Source organism: Podarcis erhardii (assembly GCF_964252035.2).
Source record: "Podarcis erhardii genome assembly, chromosome: 1".
Taxonomy (NCBI): Eukaryota; Metazoa; Chordata; class Lepidosauria; order Squamata; family Lacertidae; genus Podarcis; species Podarcis erhardii.
The window spans coordinates 95,080,528-95,096,528 of NC_138497.1; the positions used below are offsets into that span (position 1 = coordinate 95,080,528).

The following is a 16,001-nucleotide window of genomic DNA, read 5'->3' on the forward strand; positions in this document are numbered from 1 at the left end:
CACAAAAGTCAACAGCTCACATGCCTAATGTGAACAAAAGCAACCTGTTTGTGCTTCAAAGAGCCTAAAATATGTTCCCCTGACAACCATCAAGCTATCTGAGGGGTGAAATCACATATTTATTAATGCAGCTCAAGCATGCATGACTTTTGCCTCAAAGGAATAGGGGAAGGGAATGGCCCAGTTTCGGCTAGAGGCATGCTGTCAGAAGGAGCAGAATAAATGACTCATTATACTGGGGTTGGGGTGCTAACTATCTGTTCAGAACAAAGCCAATTTAAAGTACCCAAGAAACACAGAAAGTTGCCCTAAGTAAAACCATCAGTCTGCTTATTTCAGTCTTGTCCATGCTGGCTGGCTCTCCAGAGTGCCACACAGCAGTCTCTCTCAGGGCACCTACCTGGGGGCACCAAAGACTGAATCTGGGACCCTTTGTATACAAAACATGTGCTCAATCACTGAGCTTCAGCCCTTCCCCAAACTCTGACCCATATATCATCATTTCTCTTCTGTTCTTTGTTGCTGACCAGACTGCATCCCTGTTCTCCCTTTCCTACAACTTCCCTCAATCCTGCTTCCCTGGTTTCTACCGCTAAAAGAGTTTGAAGGATTTGCATTATTAACCTTATCGTGCTGTCTCAGCCTTTGGATTAGTGGATCTCTGGGTATTTATCAGAAATACTTGAGATTGAGGGAAAACTTGGAGATGAAATGGGATCAGTTCCACTGAACTTAAATCTGTGCAATCAGTTCACGGCCCCAGTGACTCACTTCAGACCTTTATGAGGCTGGCCTTCATGTGGTGACAAGGAAGCTATGCGCTTCTGGCATGGCCATGTTCAATGTAGCATTTGCTGCTGTAAAAGAACAGTAAGGAGGGAGGTCATATTCCCATCTGATGCTAAGATAAAAGCTGCAACATCACACCTTTAGTCCTGCTTTTCGACATATTTAGAAAGTACTTCTATATCCATTGTGTTGCTTGAGGTCACCTTTATACTTTAAGTAGGGTTAGCTTAGCAAGCATGTATTTACAACCAGAGAGGCTACAAGAGAAAGAAAGAAAGAAAGAAAGAAAGAAAGAAAGAATCTTGTTTCACCAACCACATCATTTTCTTCAGCTTTGATACTTCAATTCCCTCTTGGTCTATTTGTATCTTAACACAATTATATTAATAGCTGCATCAAATGTGCTGAGTTAATTTTGCTTTCTCAGTCATGGGACTTTACTTCCTAAAAGCTACATTACCATTACTTCTACTGGGTTTTTTTGTGCTTCAGTTCCTATGGCAACATGGCAATCTCTGCATCTGCACATGCCACCCACTCTCGCTTAAATTGTGTTTCCCTTGGCTTAATTGTGGTCCTGATACTCAGTTTTATGGATTAGCTCATGACTGCGGGGGAAGAGCAATCTTTGCCTGGCAAAAAGGGCAAAGCTGTGTTTCCCTGGAGCTAGGGATCTGTGAAGCAGGACTGGTAGTTCTGGATCAGGGCTGGGCTGGGGTCTAGATCTGATAAAACAACATACATTGCCCACCTACCCACACCAAACTAGGATTCTTTATGCCACATGGAACACTATTGGCATTGTAAATCCTAGCCTGGCTTCAGTTAATATATGGCTTGTGTGTGCACCATATATTTAAAGCACATGTTCAATGGTGCTTGCTCATAGGTGAATGGGATCAGTTTTCTGCTTCTCCAGTGTGACCTATTATTTCTGTTTTGTAATAATAGACCCTGAAATAACAGACCCAGAGATTACTTTATGGCATCTATACTCCAGCCTTAGTCAAGAAGGCTCTCAGAGCAGGTACAGGCATTGTGCACTCTGTATATCATCACCACATCCACTCATTCTTAATTAATCAACAGTGGCGTAGCATGGGTTGTCAGCACCCAGGGCAAGGCAAGTAATTTGCACCCCCTAACCCGTGGATTTGCGCCCCCTAACCCTAACCCCCAGATGTTGTGCCCAGTGTGGCCGGCCCCCCCTGCACCCCCCACGCTACGCCACTGTTAATCAATGAATCAAAGTTCAGTAGCCATAAAACAGATGTTTGTTTTGTGGTCCAGATAGTGATTAGGGAATATGCTAATACTGAAGATATTGGTCTTAAAATTTATATTTCCTTCAATCATAAAATGTGACAGTTTTCTCAGAATGTTTAAGTTGAATTCAAATTAAAACACCTATTAATTCATATTTAATACATGTGGGTCCTTCCAGACATTGTTTGCTCAGAAATGGTACAAGAACACAGCCCAAAGAAGAAAAATGTTCTGCATTAGCTGGTGCCTATTAGGAGTGGTAAAGCAGAAACAGCACTGGATTTAGGCTAGTGTGAGCGGTCCCCCCCCCCACAGGCCCTGAGCCGAGGGGGTGCAAAATTGAGAAGACCCATGTGGGGATGCCAAATTTTGGTCTTGCACAGAGCGCCATATTATAAAAGATTAGCAAAGCCTGCCCCTGGGCTGAAAGGAGCCAACACACTCTAGTTTTGTCCTTTTCCCTGTTGAGTGCCATGAAGGCAACACTGAGGAAGAAGAGGGAGCTATTAGCCCGTGCCAGAACCTGGACTGGTTATAAGAAAGAAGACAGGTAGGTGGGGAGGGGGTCTGGCAGAAGCTGTGGAAGCTGCTCCATTAGGGCAAATGGGGCACTGCCCCACCAAGCTCAGCCTGCCCCACAGCAGCTGCCAGCCTTTTTTCTTCCAGTCAATCAGTCCAGGGGGTGACACTGGCAATCAGCTTCCTTAGTCTCCTTACTCTTAGTGTTATCCTTGTTGAGCTCACCAGGGAGGAGGATAGGTTGGCTTCTGCCTGACCTTGGCTCTGGCCCCCCCCCCCCTACCGTTGGCCTCCCTGCCTTCTGCCCAGCGAGCACCAGCCACCACTGAGGTTGGTGGGGCCGGGCTCGTTTGCCCCAATGGCTGACCCAGCAGGAAGAGAGCTACTCCTTTACTTCGAACGCCAGCCCGCTGGGCTCCCTGACCCCGATCTTCTCTGACTGGTCTTTAGGGGCTGACCTCCTTCCACCGCGGGCTGGATCCCGGCAGACAAGGCTGCGCATGCAGGCCGGGGTGTGTCAAGCGTCTTTCCCAGCCTCCGGGATACTTAAAGCGGACGAGCGCCGAACTTGACGCCGCCGGGCGCGAAGGGACCCAGAGACGACGTGGGGAGCCCAGACACCATGTCTGCGCTCAGAGTCTGCATTGTCGGTTCCGGGAACTGGTGAGTACGACTCGGACGGAGCCGAGGGGGAATCGCAGGGGGGCAGAGGACGAAGAGCCCCCTACCCACCCAGCCACCCAGCCACCCACGAGCTGGGTGCATGTGCGCCCTTGCAACAAAAGCCGAGGGTGGCCGACGGGCTATCCAGAGAGAGGGCGAGGGAGCGCGGAGAGAGACAGCCATCCCTCTCCGGACCTTTCCTCTCTTGGACACCTGCGCAAAAATGCCAGGTCCCCCCGCCCCCGCTTCACCTTAGAAAATTTAATCGCCTTTGGATTGCCCCGATCGTTCCCTACGAGAGTCCAGAGGAAACCAGCAGACGAGGTTGCTTAGGCTGCAATCCCATCCCATTTACCTGGGAGTAAGCCCCACTGAATCCAATAGGGCTTCCTGCTGAGCAGGCATGCTAGTGCTGAGGACGCATCTGTTATGTTCTATGCGGCTGCATATGCTCCCCTGAAATGTCAGTACCTTATAAAAACAGGAATGAGGAGCCTCTGGCGCTCCAATGGTTGTTGGACGGTCCATCAGTCCCAGGCTGCAGGACCGATGTTCAGGGGTGGTGGGAACTGTAGTTCCGCAGCAGCGGGAGGCTACTGGTTGGCCACCTCTGCTATAAAATAAGGGACAAGCGCAGAGCAGCTCTGTAATCCAAGCAGAAACGCTGTAGACCGATAGACTACAGTCTGTCCGCTGTAGACAGTCGGACAGGCTAGAAATCCCTGACCGACACAGACTTGTACCAGTTTACTCGGGAAAAATGCCCCACAGGTTTCCCTAAGACATGTTTCGGACCACAGCCTCCCAGAGCTTTGCGAGAGGGAATCGTTTGTTGTTTTGCAGCGTTTCCACCTCCAGTCTGAACCATGCTTCATGTGTTTCTATAGCACCTGCAGATCAGACTAGAACATTGGCCTCAAAGGGAATATATCCAGTGACAGGCTGAGTTCCCCTGGGAGAAAAAGTGCTAGGGGAAACGGGCATGAAAGTGTCGTACATTTTATACCCCCCCCCCTTTGAAATCAGTTTGGGATTAATTTCCCAAATTTGTTTTAGATGTGGAATTATTCCTGTGCTTTCATAATATCAGCCCTACATTGAAAGTCAGCATGGGTACTATTTCATAATGTGTACTTGCAGAGCAAGATGGTGGTTGTGCATCAGAAAGGGGAGGTTTTTGTTTATTCTTCTCAAGCGTTTTCTTTCCATAGTAGCTTCATGTAGGTCTAAGTGAAAGTCATTAGGACCAACCAGCACAGTTAATAGGACCAAAATGAAAAATTTACTAACACTGACCAAGAAGGACACTTTGGATTTTTAAAATTTATTTCCTAGACCAGCAGAGAAACCTGCATTTTTTTGCAGTCATGTCCTCGCAGCGTGGAATACTTTGATACCATCTATGAAATTGAATGTTAGTTTATTTGCAGGAGTTACTGGTCTCTCAAGAGAGAGAAATGTTGCACACACCCTGACCGACAGGCCGAGACTTACCGTATTTTTCGCTCTATAACACGCACCAGACCATAACACGCACGTAGTTTTTAGAGGAGGAAAACAAGAAAAAAAATATTCTAAACGAAATAGTGGATATATGATTTTTGTGGTTCATGCTGTGGCCGCAGACATGTGATCTGACAGTGAGTTTGGAGTAGCCCAATGCAAAAATCCTGAGGATCCATGTGGATCCATGCTTTGTAACCACGGAGGAGGGAAGGAAGGGGAACCATGGATCCTCTGCTCATGACTGCAGCAGATTCCCCCCCGCCACCCGCAGGCATTCGCTCCATAACACGCACAGACATTTCCCCTTACTTTCTAGGAGGAAAAAAGTGAGTGTTATGGTGCAAAAAATACGGTAATTACAGTCATACCTATTTCTCCCTGTCTTCCCCACCCTTGTCCTTTTCATGTACGTTCTCAGATTACTATGCTCAGATTTGCATAAAGATTTATGCTTACCTTTCCATTCTTTAAAAGAATAGGGCATTCAGAGACAGGTCTTTGTTATCTTAACATCCAGTTTGGGCACTCACCTAGAAATCCACACCAATTGTTCTTATTCCACAGTAACACCACTAAATAAATAAATAGAACCTGCAACTACAGAAATTTCATTATGGCTGTACACCTCAGCGACCTTTTCTGGTGAGCTATAGAACTCCTTGACCTTAGAGATGCATACTCCATAATGTAAACCCTGGGCAAGTTTCAGAATTTATGTTAAGCAGGGTGGAGGTTGAGCTTGAAAATAACAGGGAGGATTTGTGTATTTTATTCTTATATTTTCTCTCTTTGTGGCATACTCGAATGATGTCTCAGTTGGTAGTTTGGTGCAAATTCACCATTGTTTGTATGAAGAAAGAAAAGGCTGATCATGTGAGATGGGACACAACAGCCAAGGGCAGCACAAGATTCCTGTCCGGATAGTTAGGCAGAGATTATACCTCTTTCAGGAGTGAAAAGGGAGTGGGTGGAGCAAAGGGAGGAAAGCAGTGACAGATGACACAGAGTGTAGCATGGATGAACTGTACCAACTCCACATTCAAGGTACAAGCTGTTGGATACTTTCACAGGAAAAGTTCACACCTTAAATCTGCACCTTAAGTGCACCTACGAAGGCAAGCCCTGCAGAAAGGTAGGCAGGTTCCTTAAGCCTCAACCCACAATGCACCAGAAATGTACCATGACAGATAAAATATGGATGTTCTGCTCCTTGTGCTTTGCCTGCTACTTGCAATTTTCCCACTCCCAGTTGCATAGCTACAGTTCCTTTGTTGGATTGGAAGCTCTAGCTGCATGTAGATTGGCAGTAGCAGATCCTACACTGAAGCACTGGAGATATGGAAAATGGTGGCTGTTACAACTGCTTTGTTGCTGGTCCAAGGGTATACTGGATAGCTGGAGCTGTGCTGTGCTCATGGAACTCCACCCCTCTGGTGCCCAGAGCATCTCCACTAGTCCCTTGGTAAGCTTTGAAAGGCTAAAGGCAGCACTGGGGTGGGGGCACCAGAGGGTCATTGTTAGGTTTGATGGAGCCCTGGGCAAGGTGACCCCTGGCAAGCTCCCTCAAACATGGCACCAATCCTGGAAAAGGCCTCTTATTTGCACCCAAACACAAAATGAGCCACAATGAAAGCTGTCCCCGGACACAACAGCATAGCATGGGTAGCTTGAAATACCAACTTTTTGGTGATATCCTGGCTACATAGGAACTACCTTCAGAAAAGATGTCTGTCTCCCCTACAAGAAATAAGAATTGTGCCTTTCATGTACACATGCAGAATGGTTGTGTCTAACAGAGGTTAGACATTTGGTCTTGCAACCCACCTCACATCCCACCAGCACCCCAAAATGCAGATGCAGCTCTCATGTGATAGGCTGCAAGTCAGAGTCCTTCAGAGGTGGGGGGAAATTTTGAGCTTTTTTGTCTGTGAGTTGAGTCAGAGACACTAACCTCCAAGCTTATCTGTAAGATTTGCAGTCAGGGTTGCATTCCTTTAAGCTACCAAAATAGATGTGAAAGTTCAATGGTCAGCAATACTGTACTTTCAAAAACATCTAAACAACCACTTGCATACTAAACACCCACTTCTCAGTTGTTGTTTTTGGAAGTTTCATAGTCAGGCCTTGAAATATTTATTTTCCACAATGGTTTCTGATTTGCTGCTGGTTTGGTTTTATTGTTATTATTAGCTGTTAAATTGACAAACAAAATCAACATTTTGAAAATGTGGCCATCAAACTGATGTCAGGCATGACATATGCGAACCTGATTCTCAGACAGCTCAATACCACACCTTCCTGTTTCAGATTAGTTGGCCTGAACTCTTGAACAACCAATGTTCTTGTTCAATATCCACAATCACAAATGTGGACTTGCATCCCCCACCTTATGCAAATGTTTACTTTTCTTTCATCAGTGTGACTAACTAACCCATGTGCAAAAGTTTTGCTTGAAGAGTCTTAAGAAGTAGTTTGTCTGCTCATTTCTGGTGACCTGTGGGTTAGGAGCTCTTCTAGATTGTTGTATATACAGTAACTTGTGAACCTGAATTCAATAGGTACCACAAGCTATCTTGTAGAGTCATTAGGAGAATATAAATATATTAATAAAGAAACGTACAAGCTGTCAAAAGCTTTTTGCCTTCTGATGAAGGCAGCTGCTAGGACATGGCTCAGTGAGGCAGAGAGATCCAATGCTGATATAGCAGCCTTCTCTTAGCTGAGATGACCTTTGGCTTAGATATGCTTGACACAGACATATGCAAAAAGGTATTGCCAGCATTTTAAAGATTTATTTAAGTTCTAACTTCAGAGGGGTGAGTTTTATGTGTGAAGTCTGTGGTAGCTCAACACACTCAGACCACCTGAAAACCCAACTTTATTTGTACAATTAATTTGAAAAGCTTTTCAACTGGTCTCTCGGCTGTAGCTGTATGTTGCTTACATTGCTGTGGAGCAGCTAGAGATACAATTTTGCTGACAGAATTTTGGGACTCCCAGGTTCTGTTTTACTTTCACTTGTTCGGTCACAACACAAGGCGTTCAGATATAGCTCTCCTGAGGAAGTTGTGTTTGCTTGAATGACCTTGAATACCATTAATCTGACTTAGAAAAACACAGTGTAACTTCACTGGATCTGCAATGGTGACACTCTGATGTTGCCCCAAGGAAGCCATTGAGGGAACAGCAGTGGCGGCAAGTCTCACAGGGGGTGCTCCAGCGGTGGGAGCCTCCCAGGCTGGCACGCCATGGCAGGCGGCATTTGCATCCCTGGTGGGCAGATTTTCGCGATTGGCACGATTGTCGTCATGAAAATCAGCCCGCCGATCGCGTAATACCACCCGCTGGGGATGTGAGTGCCGCCCGCCGAGCGGAGCAAACACCACCCGCCAGGGGGTGCCAGGCTGATCACAGGGCATATTTGCACGATCAGCGGGCGGATTTTCACGACAGTGATCGTGCCAGTCATGAAAATCCACCCACTGGGGGTGCGAGCGCTGCCACTCCAATCCACCCGGGGGAGTTTGTCACCCCCCTAGGCATGACACCTGAGGCAAACCGCACTCCCCCACACCCCCCTTGCAATGCCTCTGGGGGACAGAAGTCCTGGTCTCCTTTCTATTTGCATGGAACAAGGAGAAAAGCATTAGGAATTATTGTTATAGAGATTAGGCAAGATGGTATGATAATTTAAGTAAGGTTCATGTACTCTTTTGTGTACAGAAGTATGTTCCCCGACATTTCTCCCCATTTTTATTTTCATTATTTGTTAAGTTTAATATTGCCCTTGTAGATCTCATGGTGGTTCACAACAATTTGCAATATAAAAAACACAAAATACAGACTAAAAATAAGAACAAAAACAAGCCAGAAATCCCACATCACATTTAAAAGGGCATTGGATATCAATCAGCCTGAGGCCTGGTTGAAGAGGAACACTTTCTACAAACGGGGAACTGTTGCAGAAAAGGCCCATTCTCATGTTGCCACCCTCTGGACCTTTCATGGACTCACATGAGGAAAGGGCCTCAGATTATGATCTCAGGGTTGAGATAGGCTCATATGGAGAGAGGTGGTCCTTGGGGGTATTGTGGTCCTAAGCCATAAGGTTTTATTGGTCAAAACCTGGGCCTGGAAATTGATTGGTAGCCAGTTGGGCCAGGATCAATGTAATGCGCAGACCTTCTTGCCCTGAATTCTGCACTAGGTGGAGAAGCAGTTCTAGACTAACTGTGCACACAACTCTTTAAAGGGGAAACCATACTTCCTCCTCAGTTAAAATCTTTAAGGTCTAAATATGACATAGGTATCTAAACTGCCAATTTTCTTTGCTAAAAAAACCCCACATGGAATTTTGATGTGGGGTGTTGGTTTTGGCATCCGTCTGTCTTGAAAGACAGTGGAGGGCACCTCCAGGGATGAAGTCAAACTGCTATGTTAGCAGCACCAAAGTGACCATCCAAAGTGCACAAGCAGTGCATATGTACAGTACATATGTTGTATACATTGGCAGCCATTTGTGAAATTTACTATAGGAGGTAAAGCTTTATAAAGTTTGCTAAATCCAAATTACTATGCCAATTTTGCTTGTGTCCAAATTCTTGAGATATAGTGCTTGTGCAACCATACGCTTCTGGTGAGTGGGGATGCAATTAACACTGCCTTTAATTATTTGCCTTCTTTTCCTCCCCCTCCCCCACTTTTCTTTTTTTAAAGGGGAAGTGCCATTGCAAAAATCATAGGCAAAAATACCCAGAAATCCCTCAAATTTCACCCTACTGTAAATATGTGGGTATTTGAAGAGCAAATCGATGGGCGAAAACTCACAGAAATAATTAACCAAGACCATGAGAATGTGAAGTATCTCCCAGGGCATAAGTTACCTCCTAACGTGGTAAGTTCAATGTAACTCCTTAACTGTAGTTTCAAGTTTTAAAGGTAGTGTAGTTGGGCCATAATGGAATGCAATTCAATGTAACAAAGGCTGCTTCCATGCTGGGAATTTAGTGTACAATAGCTGCATTTTGGGTCGCTCACTTTTTATGAGGCTCATGTGAGCTAAACACCCTACTCCCATGCTTCTCCTTTTTGGCTTTCTTCCACCCCCACCCCATTCCTCAAGCTTAGAAAAATCTGCCCTTTCTTTAAAAAAACATAGCAGAACAGCTGTGCAGCTTTCCCAGGAGCAGACTGAGAAGGGAATGGTACTCAAAATCTATCAGAAGGATAATGCAATTGATTAAAGAGCAGCATAGGTACACACAGACATTGATATGAGTTGTGTGTTATCTAAACTAGAGAAGAAATCCTGGCACAGCTGACAGAACAATGCAAGAACCTTGTGAGTTTTGCAACTGGTTAGGCTTAGATACATTATTTGTCTTCAAACCTACTCGGTATTCCAGAATACTCTGAGGACCTGCAGACCATTGTGTCCCAAATTGTAGAATGTGCACAACAAAGACAGGACACGAGGTTGATCCCCCCCCCCAAGTGGCTGCCAAGCTTGAGGCTCTAATCCTATACACACTTACTTGAAAGCAAGCCTCACACCACTGGACTTACTTCTGAGCAAACATTGATAGAATTAGGTTGCTAAGAGAACTGAGCTAAGACACTTCAAGAAGTTTTTCAGATGCAAAGCTTAAATCTATGTTTACTTATATATAATATAAATGTAAAAGAGTGGTTTCTCTCTCTCCAAATATTCATTTGCAGTTGAACATTGTGTTTTCATGTGAGTTAGTAGATTAATGTTATTTTGTACGGACCTCAATTCAGGACAGCTGGCCCTATTAAGACTGCTGCAAAAAATACTTGTGTTGCATATATGGATGTGCCTTCCTGAATGCACAACCCCAGGAAATACACATTGCATGCTCAAAATGTGTATATATGTGAATGTCATCTCGATCCACTCTTGCCGCTATGGGAAATGCTGCTGGATAGCTGTCCTTGTTTGTTTTTCAATAATAGAATGTGTAAATTTTCTTCTTCTTTTTTGTTTCAGGTTGCTGTAGCAGACCCAGCAGAAACAGTAAATGGTGCAGACATTATAATATTTGTTATACCTCATCAGTTCATTCCTAAAATCTGTCAGCAGCTAACTGGCCATGTAAAACAAGGAGCCATTGGAATTTCGCTAATCAAGGTAGTTTGTGAACCTTTCCCAAGGGGTAGGACTGGTTAGGGAGAAAATGGAACAGTGAAATTTCCAGGGTCTTGACTGCATATAGGGTGCAGCAGGGGCACCAACCTGAATAAAATATTGTGGGGGCCCAGGTAAGCCCCACCCCACATAATCAATAACATGTGTCACGAACGTGGCTCACCTGAGCGCAGGGGAAGAGTCAGACTCAGAAATTGAGCTAAGTGAGAAACCAATTTTATTGGGAAGGCTGAAGCCCCCATTGTCCCTAGGAGTTGGCTCCTATGGGGTGAAGACAAAATTGTTTCTAACATTGTGTTTTAATTGTTATAACCTGCCTTGGGTGATAAATAATATTAACTCTAGAGCACACTTCCTCTCTGCCTACAGTCGGAATGAACCATGCCTCTGGGTTGGTTTCAAGAGCTATGGACACCCCGAGATGCAGAACAGAAGGCAAAAGTGCCATATTTGGAAAGGACTAGTCATTTCCCCACAATATATTATTTTATTTTCTAAAGCTTATGTTATTATATAAAAAGTTGGCTATGTAACACACATCAAACAATCTTAAGAGAAATGTACTGTGTGGGTCATAACCAAGATATTTATCAACCCAACAACGTGCTGTCTGTTCCCATTATCCTTTGTTGTAAACAACTTCTGCACAGGCTCAATTTCATAGAGTACAACAGGATCAGATCTATGTTTCATCTACTGAAGTGCAAGGAAGGCTAGTCTTACTTTTATTCACTGCCTTCCTGTTAAACAGGGCATAGACGAAGGCCCTAAAGGACTGAAACTCATATCGGACATCATTCGAGAGAAGCTGGGCATAGAAGTCAGTGTACTCATGGGAGCCAACATCGCAAATGAAGTGGCAGATGAAAAGTTCTGTGAAACCACCATTGGTAATTCTGTGTTCAAGACTAATGACTAAACGAGGGATCAGTTCAGTCCACTTACTCAAAATATAGATCCAGAATGTTTCTCCTGCTCCACTTTGTGGTGATCTAGAAGATATATCTGTGGATCTATAGCTGCTGTGATGAGACTTCCCCCCACCCCCACCCCAAAAAACCCTTGCCAACTTTGTTTGTTGTTGCAGTGTTCTGCACAACCCTGTAAGAATGAAAGGTAGCAGCTGGTCAAAGGTCACCCAATGAGATTCATGGATGAGTGGGAATTTGAATTTGCGTCTCCCTAGTCCAACACTCTTATCCTCTACATCTCACTGACACTCACAGCTGACCTAGGTGGTTTTTATTATTATTGCCCATGCTTTTGCAAATGGGAATGTTTGTAGCATTTGAATACAGGCATTCTTGTGTTTTCGGTAACACAGCACTGAAAGCGTATTTACAAATCATTATTGAGCATCTCTCCCTATAGAAAGCTTACTGGGTTTGGGTATGGTGAGTCTAATGGTGAGTCACAAGCATAGCTGAGATTAGAAGAGATGCTTCCATTTAAGTTAAAGTCATATGATATGCTGTTACTTGGCCATTACCTCAGTCCTAATTTACTGTGCTTCTTTTCATAGGTTGCAAAAATCCTGAAAGTGGGAAGATCTATAAAGAGTTGTTGCAAACCCCAAATTTCAGAATTACTGTGGTAGATGACTGTGACACCGTGGAGCTCTGTGGAGCCTTAAAAGTGAGTCATTCCAAATCAAATATTGTGAGGCCAATTAAAGTTTTTTGCAAGCTGTGTGGCCAGCTAAGCTTTCAAAAATTTTTTCACAGGTTTTCTCATTCATTTGTTCACTGGTTTTACAAATCTGTAAAATGGGAGAACTGTACTTACATCCCACTTGCTATACTAATTAAAAATGGCCTTGATATAGGTTGGACAATAGCTGGTTGTTAAATCGCTGCCACCAATTAGGAAGCAAATATATGTGACTTGTCACCTCAGAAAAAATGTAATCCTTTGGACATACTATTCTCAAGTGAATTTTCTTGGCTTTGATGTAGGCAGTGGGGAAATATGTCCAATGACTTCTTTTTTAAAGCGAGATCTGTTAGTTTTATGTTGGGCTCTTTTTAGATGACTTTCTAGGCAACGTCTGCACTGGAGTTTGTAGGACATATGATAAAGTACTTTTTAGAGATTTGTTGAAGGTGGGACAACATACACATACTTTTGTCCACTATGAGGAGTTGTGAAATACTTCTCTTCAGGTTTCTGATAGAGGAAGAAAAACCAGCGTCCACACAACACCATAGGCATTACTCTATAACACATCCAAAGTTGTTTTCTTCTAGGTCAGACTATTTGTAGATCAGCTCTGTGCTGTCTACTGCTGTCATTAGTAGAGGCCCTTTAATATCACTCTCTACCTGACGCTTTTAATTTGAGATGCAAGGGAATTTGGGATCTTCCGCCTAAAAACCATGTGCTACAGAGCTATGATCCCTCCCTCATATCACTATCTCACTTAAAAACATTCAGTACAAGGATACACCTCATTAGCTGCTTTGATCCTATGGAAATGTCTCACCAGCTGCTTTGATTCTGTGGAGATAAACAAGAAGTGTGGCTTGTTACTACCAAGACATATTTTAGCAGCATATTCTTCAACTGCAGCAGCACTTCTTATAGTGACCAGACTTGCAGACACCACTTGCTGAATATATCTGAATAGACCACTGAACTGCATGCAGTTTTGCTCTTGGGGGCATTTAGGAGCAACTGAATAGAGAAATGCAGCTGTTGGAATGCATTTGCGAATGGCACCTTTTGCTAAGCATTCATGCTTTCTGAAGTCATTAAACACGATGCCTTTGTCTCATGTGATTTTTTTCTTCACTCTCCTTTTCTCCCTCTGTTCCAACTGGATTTAGAATATCGTTGCAGTAGGGGCTGGTTTTTGTGATGGGTTGGGCCAAGGTGACAATACCAAGGCAGCTGTGATTCGTCTGGGCCTAATGGAAATGATTGCCTTTGCTAAACTCTTTTGCAAAGGCCCTGTAGTAATAAATACATTTCTGGAAAGTTGTGGTGTTGCTGATCTGATTACCACATGCTACGGGGGACGCAACAGGAAGGTGGCTGAAGCTTTTGCACGTGGTGGAAAAGTAAGTATTTCGCCCCAAGATTAATTGCTGTAATGGGTACACTTTTGTCTTATCAGCCCTTTCCCAATAGTATTCTGCATTTACTTATGAGGACAGGGGGCATATCTAACTAGTATATTACAGTATGCATTTGTTTGTGGATGAGACCAGTGGTAGTGACCAAGGCCCCTTGCTAATAACTGACTTTGTGTGATGTTAAACTTTCTAAAATGGGCATAATATGGAGAAAGTAGATAGAAAGAAGCTCTTCTCTTTCCTCCTTTCATAATATAACCAGGCACCATCCAGGAAAAAAGAATGGTGGGAGATTCAGAAAAAGAAAGGGACATATTCACACCATGTAACTGTGGTATCCATTCCCAGAAAATGATGTGATGGTCTTCAACTTAGATGGCTTTAGAAGATTAGACAAATCAGTGGTGGGTATCTGCCACTACTCAACATTATAGCTGTTTCGGCTTTCTAGTGTCACACAGAGTTTAGCTGGAAATAATACCAAATGAGAGATGCCTGTCCTAATTTAAAAACACATACGTTTTTAGTATGTATAAGTAAATCTTGGGTATTGCTTAGATTGGAAATAATAATTTTGTGCAGACTCTATTCTTTGCAAAAGAGAACAAAGGGAGTTCCAGCTTCAGCACTTTCACATTTATTACTTAGTTTTAAATGGAGTTTAGTGATGCAGTTTCCTTTAAACCAAATACAAATGATCTAACACTCTTTAAAAATAATTTCCAGACAATTGAACAGCTAGAAAAAGAAATGCTGAATGGGCAAAAGCTACAAGGGCCTCAAACATCTGCTGAAGTCTACAAAATCCTGAAGCAGAAGAAAATGGTTGACAAGTACGTAGCTTGACTTTCTAGTAAATATCCTGTCTGAGAAGTCAGAGTATTCTCTGCACTTTGCTGGCTCCTTTGGCCATGGAAAAACCCTTGGGTGTCTCTGTTGTGAGCCATCACTAGGGTTGGGGGATTAGTTTGTATTTAAAGGTAAATTTACATAATTCACGCTTTCTGAGAAGGTATGGGAACCAAAACACACTCATCATTCAAACATCACACTTCTCTGAATTTTGCATGTAGTTCTATGGCCAAGCAATGTTTACAAAATGCACATAGTAGGATAAAGTGCACATCTAAGTGAAAATAACATACAAAATGCATTAAATTATGGAAAACTGATTTGTAAATAACATGTATAATGAGAAATCAGCTTTAAAATGCCGGTGAATTTTCATGAGGCTTCTTATTAAAAAAATTGCAAATTGACGTGGAAATGTTGAGAACTGGACTTGAGACACAGAGAAACAGAAGTTGATATTCTCCCATTCATACTTGCTACAGTGCTTTAAAATATTTCAATAGTATTCTGTCCTGTATCTAATCATAAAGTTTACATCATGCATCAGCCATGTACAGAAAAGCCAGCTAAAAATGACCTTGCTGGTAAAAACTTAAATTGGTTGTATTTTGCATGAAAATTTACTTTAGCAATTGCATTTCTCCCAGGTTTCCATTATTTGTGAACGTCTACCTGATCTGCTATGAAGGGAAGTCTATCAAAGAGTTCATCACTTGTTTGCAAAGTCATCCGGAACACATGTAAGATAGTGTTGTGACTTGCCTCTCTGCATGAGGATTCTGTCAGTTTGACCATGCTGAATAAAAGCAAGCAAAACGATATCATCTGTACTACGTGTTCATTGTCACAGGCTATACAGAAAAACAATTTCCACAGAAAGTGAAGTCCGCTAGATACTACATCTCAGTATAAACTTCAGAAGCCAGGGAAGTGGAGGATATTACATAGGGCTCGTAAGTTGAAAATGAGGGTGTAATCTCAAAGTCACTCATGAGAATTTGGACATGGAACAGAAGAGTGTGTTCTTGTTCAGGTGCGCTTGTTGAGCCTTTTGTTAAAGACCTCCAGTGAAAGAGTGAAGAACCTCCTGAGGCAGTGTCTTTAATTTCTGAAGCTTTCTTTCCCCTGAGTGACACGTTTCAACTTGGATCTACTGAAGCCAA

The 16,001-nt window shown here is 43.4% G+C and overlaps 1 protein-coding gene across 4 annotated transcripts in view; it reads left to right on the forward strand.

Moving 5' to 3' along the window:
* LOC309348145 (glycerol-3-phosphate dehydrogenase 1-like protein) overlaps positions 1–15,657 on the forward strand; it is a 30,922-nt gene extending 15,265 nt beyond the window's left edge. The window contains exons 3-11 of one of the 4 annotated variants that reach the window (XM_081873202.1): positions 1,741–1,816; positions 3,025–3,237; positions 9,460–9,637; positions 10,754–10,894; positions 11,664–11,802; positions 12,435–12,547; positions 13,738–13,971; positions 14,713–14,819; positions 15,486–15,657. In XM_081873202.1, the coding sequence (XP_081729328.1) occupies positions 3,197–3,237; positions 9,460–9,637; positions 10,754–10,894; positions 11,664–11,802; positions 12,435–12,547; positions 13,738–13,971; positions 14,713–14,819; positions 15,486–15,582 (1,050 nt within the window). In that variant the 5' untranslated portion in view covers positions 1,741–1,816; positions 3,025–3,196 and the 3' untranslated portion in view covers positions 15,583–15,657. Of the gene's footprint in view, positions 1–1,740; positions 1,817–3,024; positions 3,238–6,072; positions 6,206–9,459; positions 9,638–10,753; positions 10,895–11,663; positions 11,803–12,434; positions 12,548–13,737; positions 13,972–14,712; positions 14,820–15,485 lie in introns of those variants that run through there. The other 3 variants (XM_081873201.1, XM_081873200.1, XM_081873203.1) reach the window with 3 other exon arrangements.
* Positions 15,658–16,001: the final 344 nt, after the last annotated feature.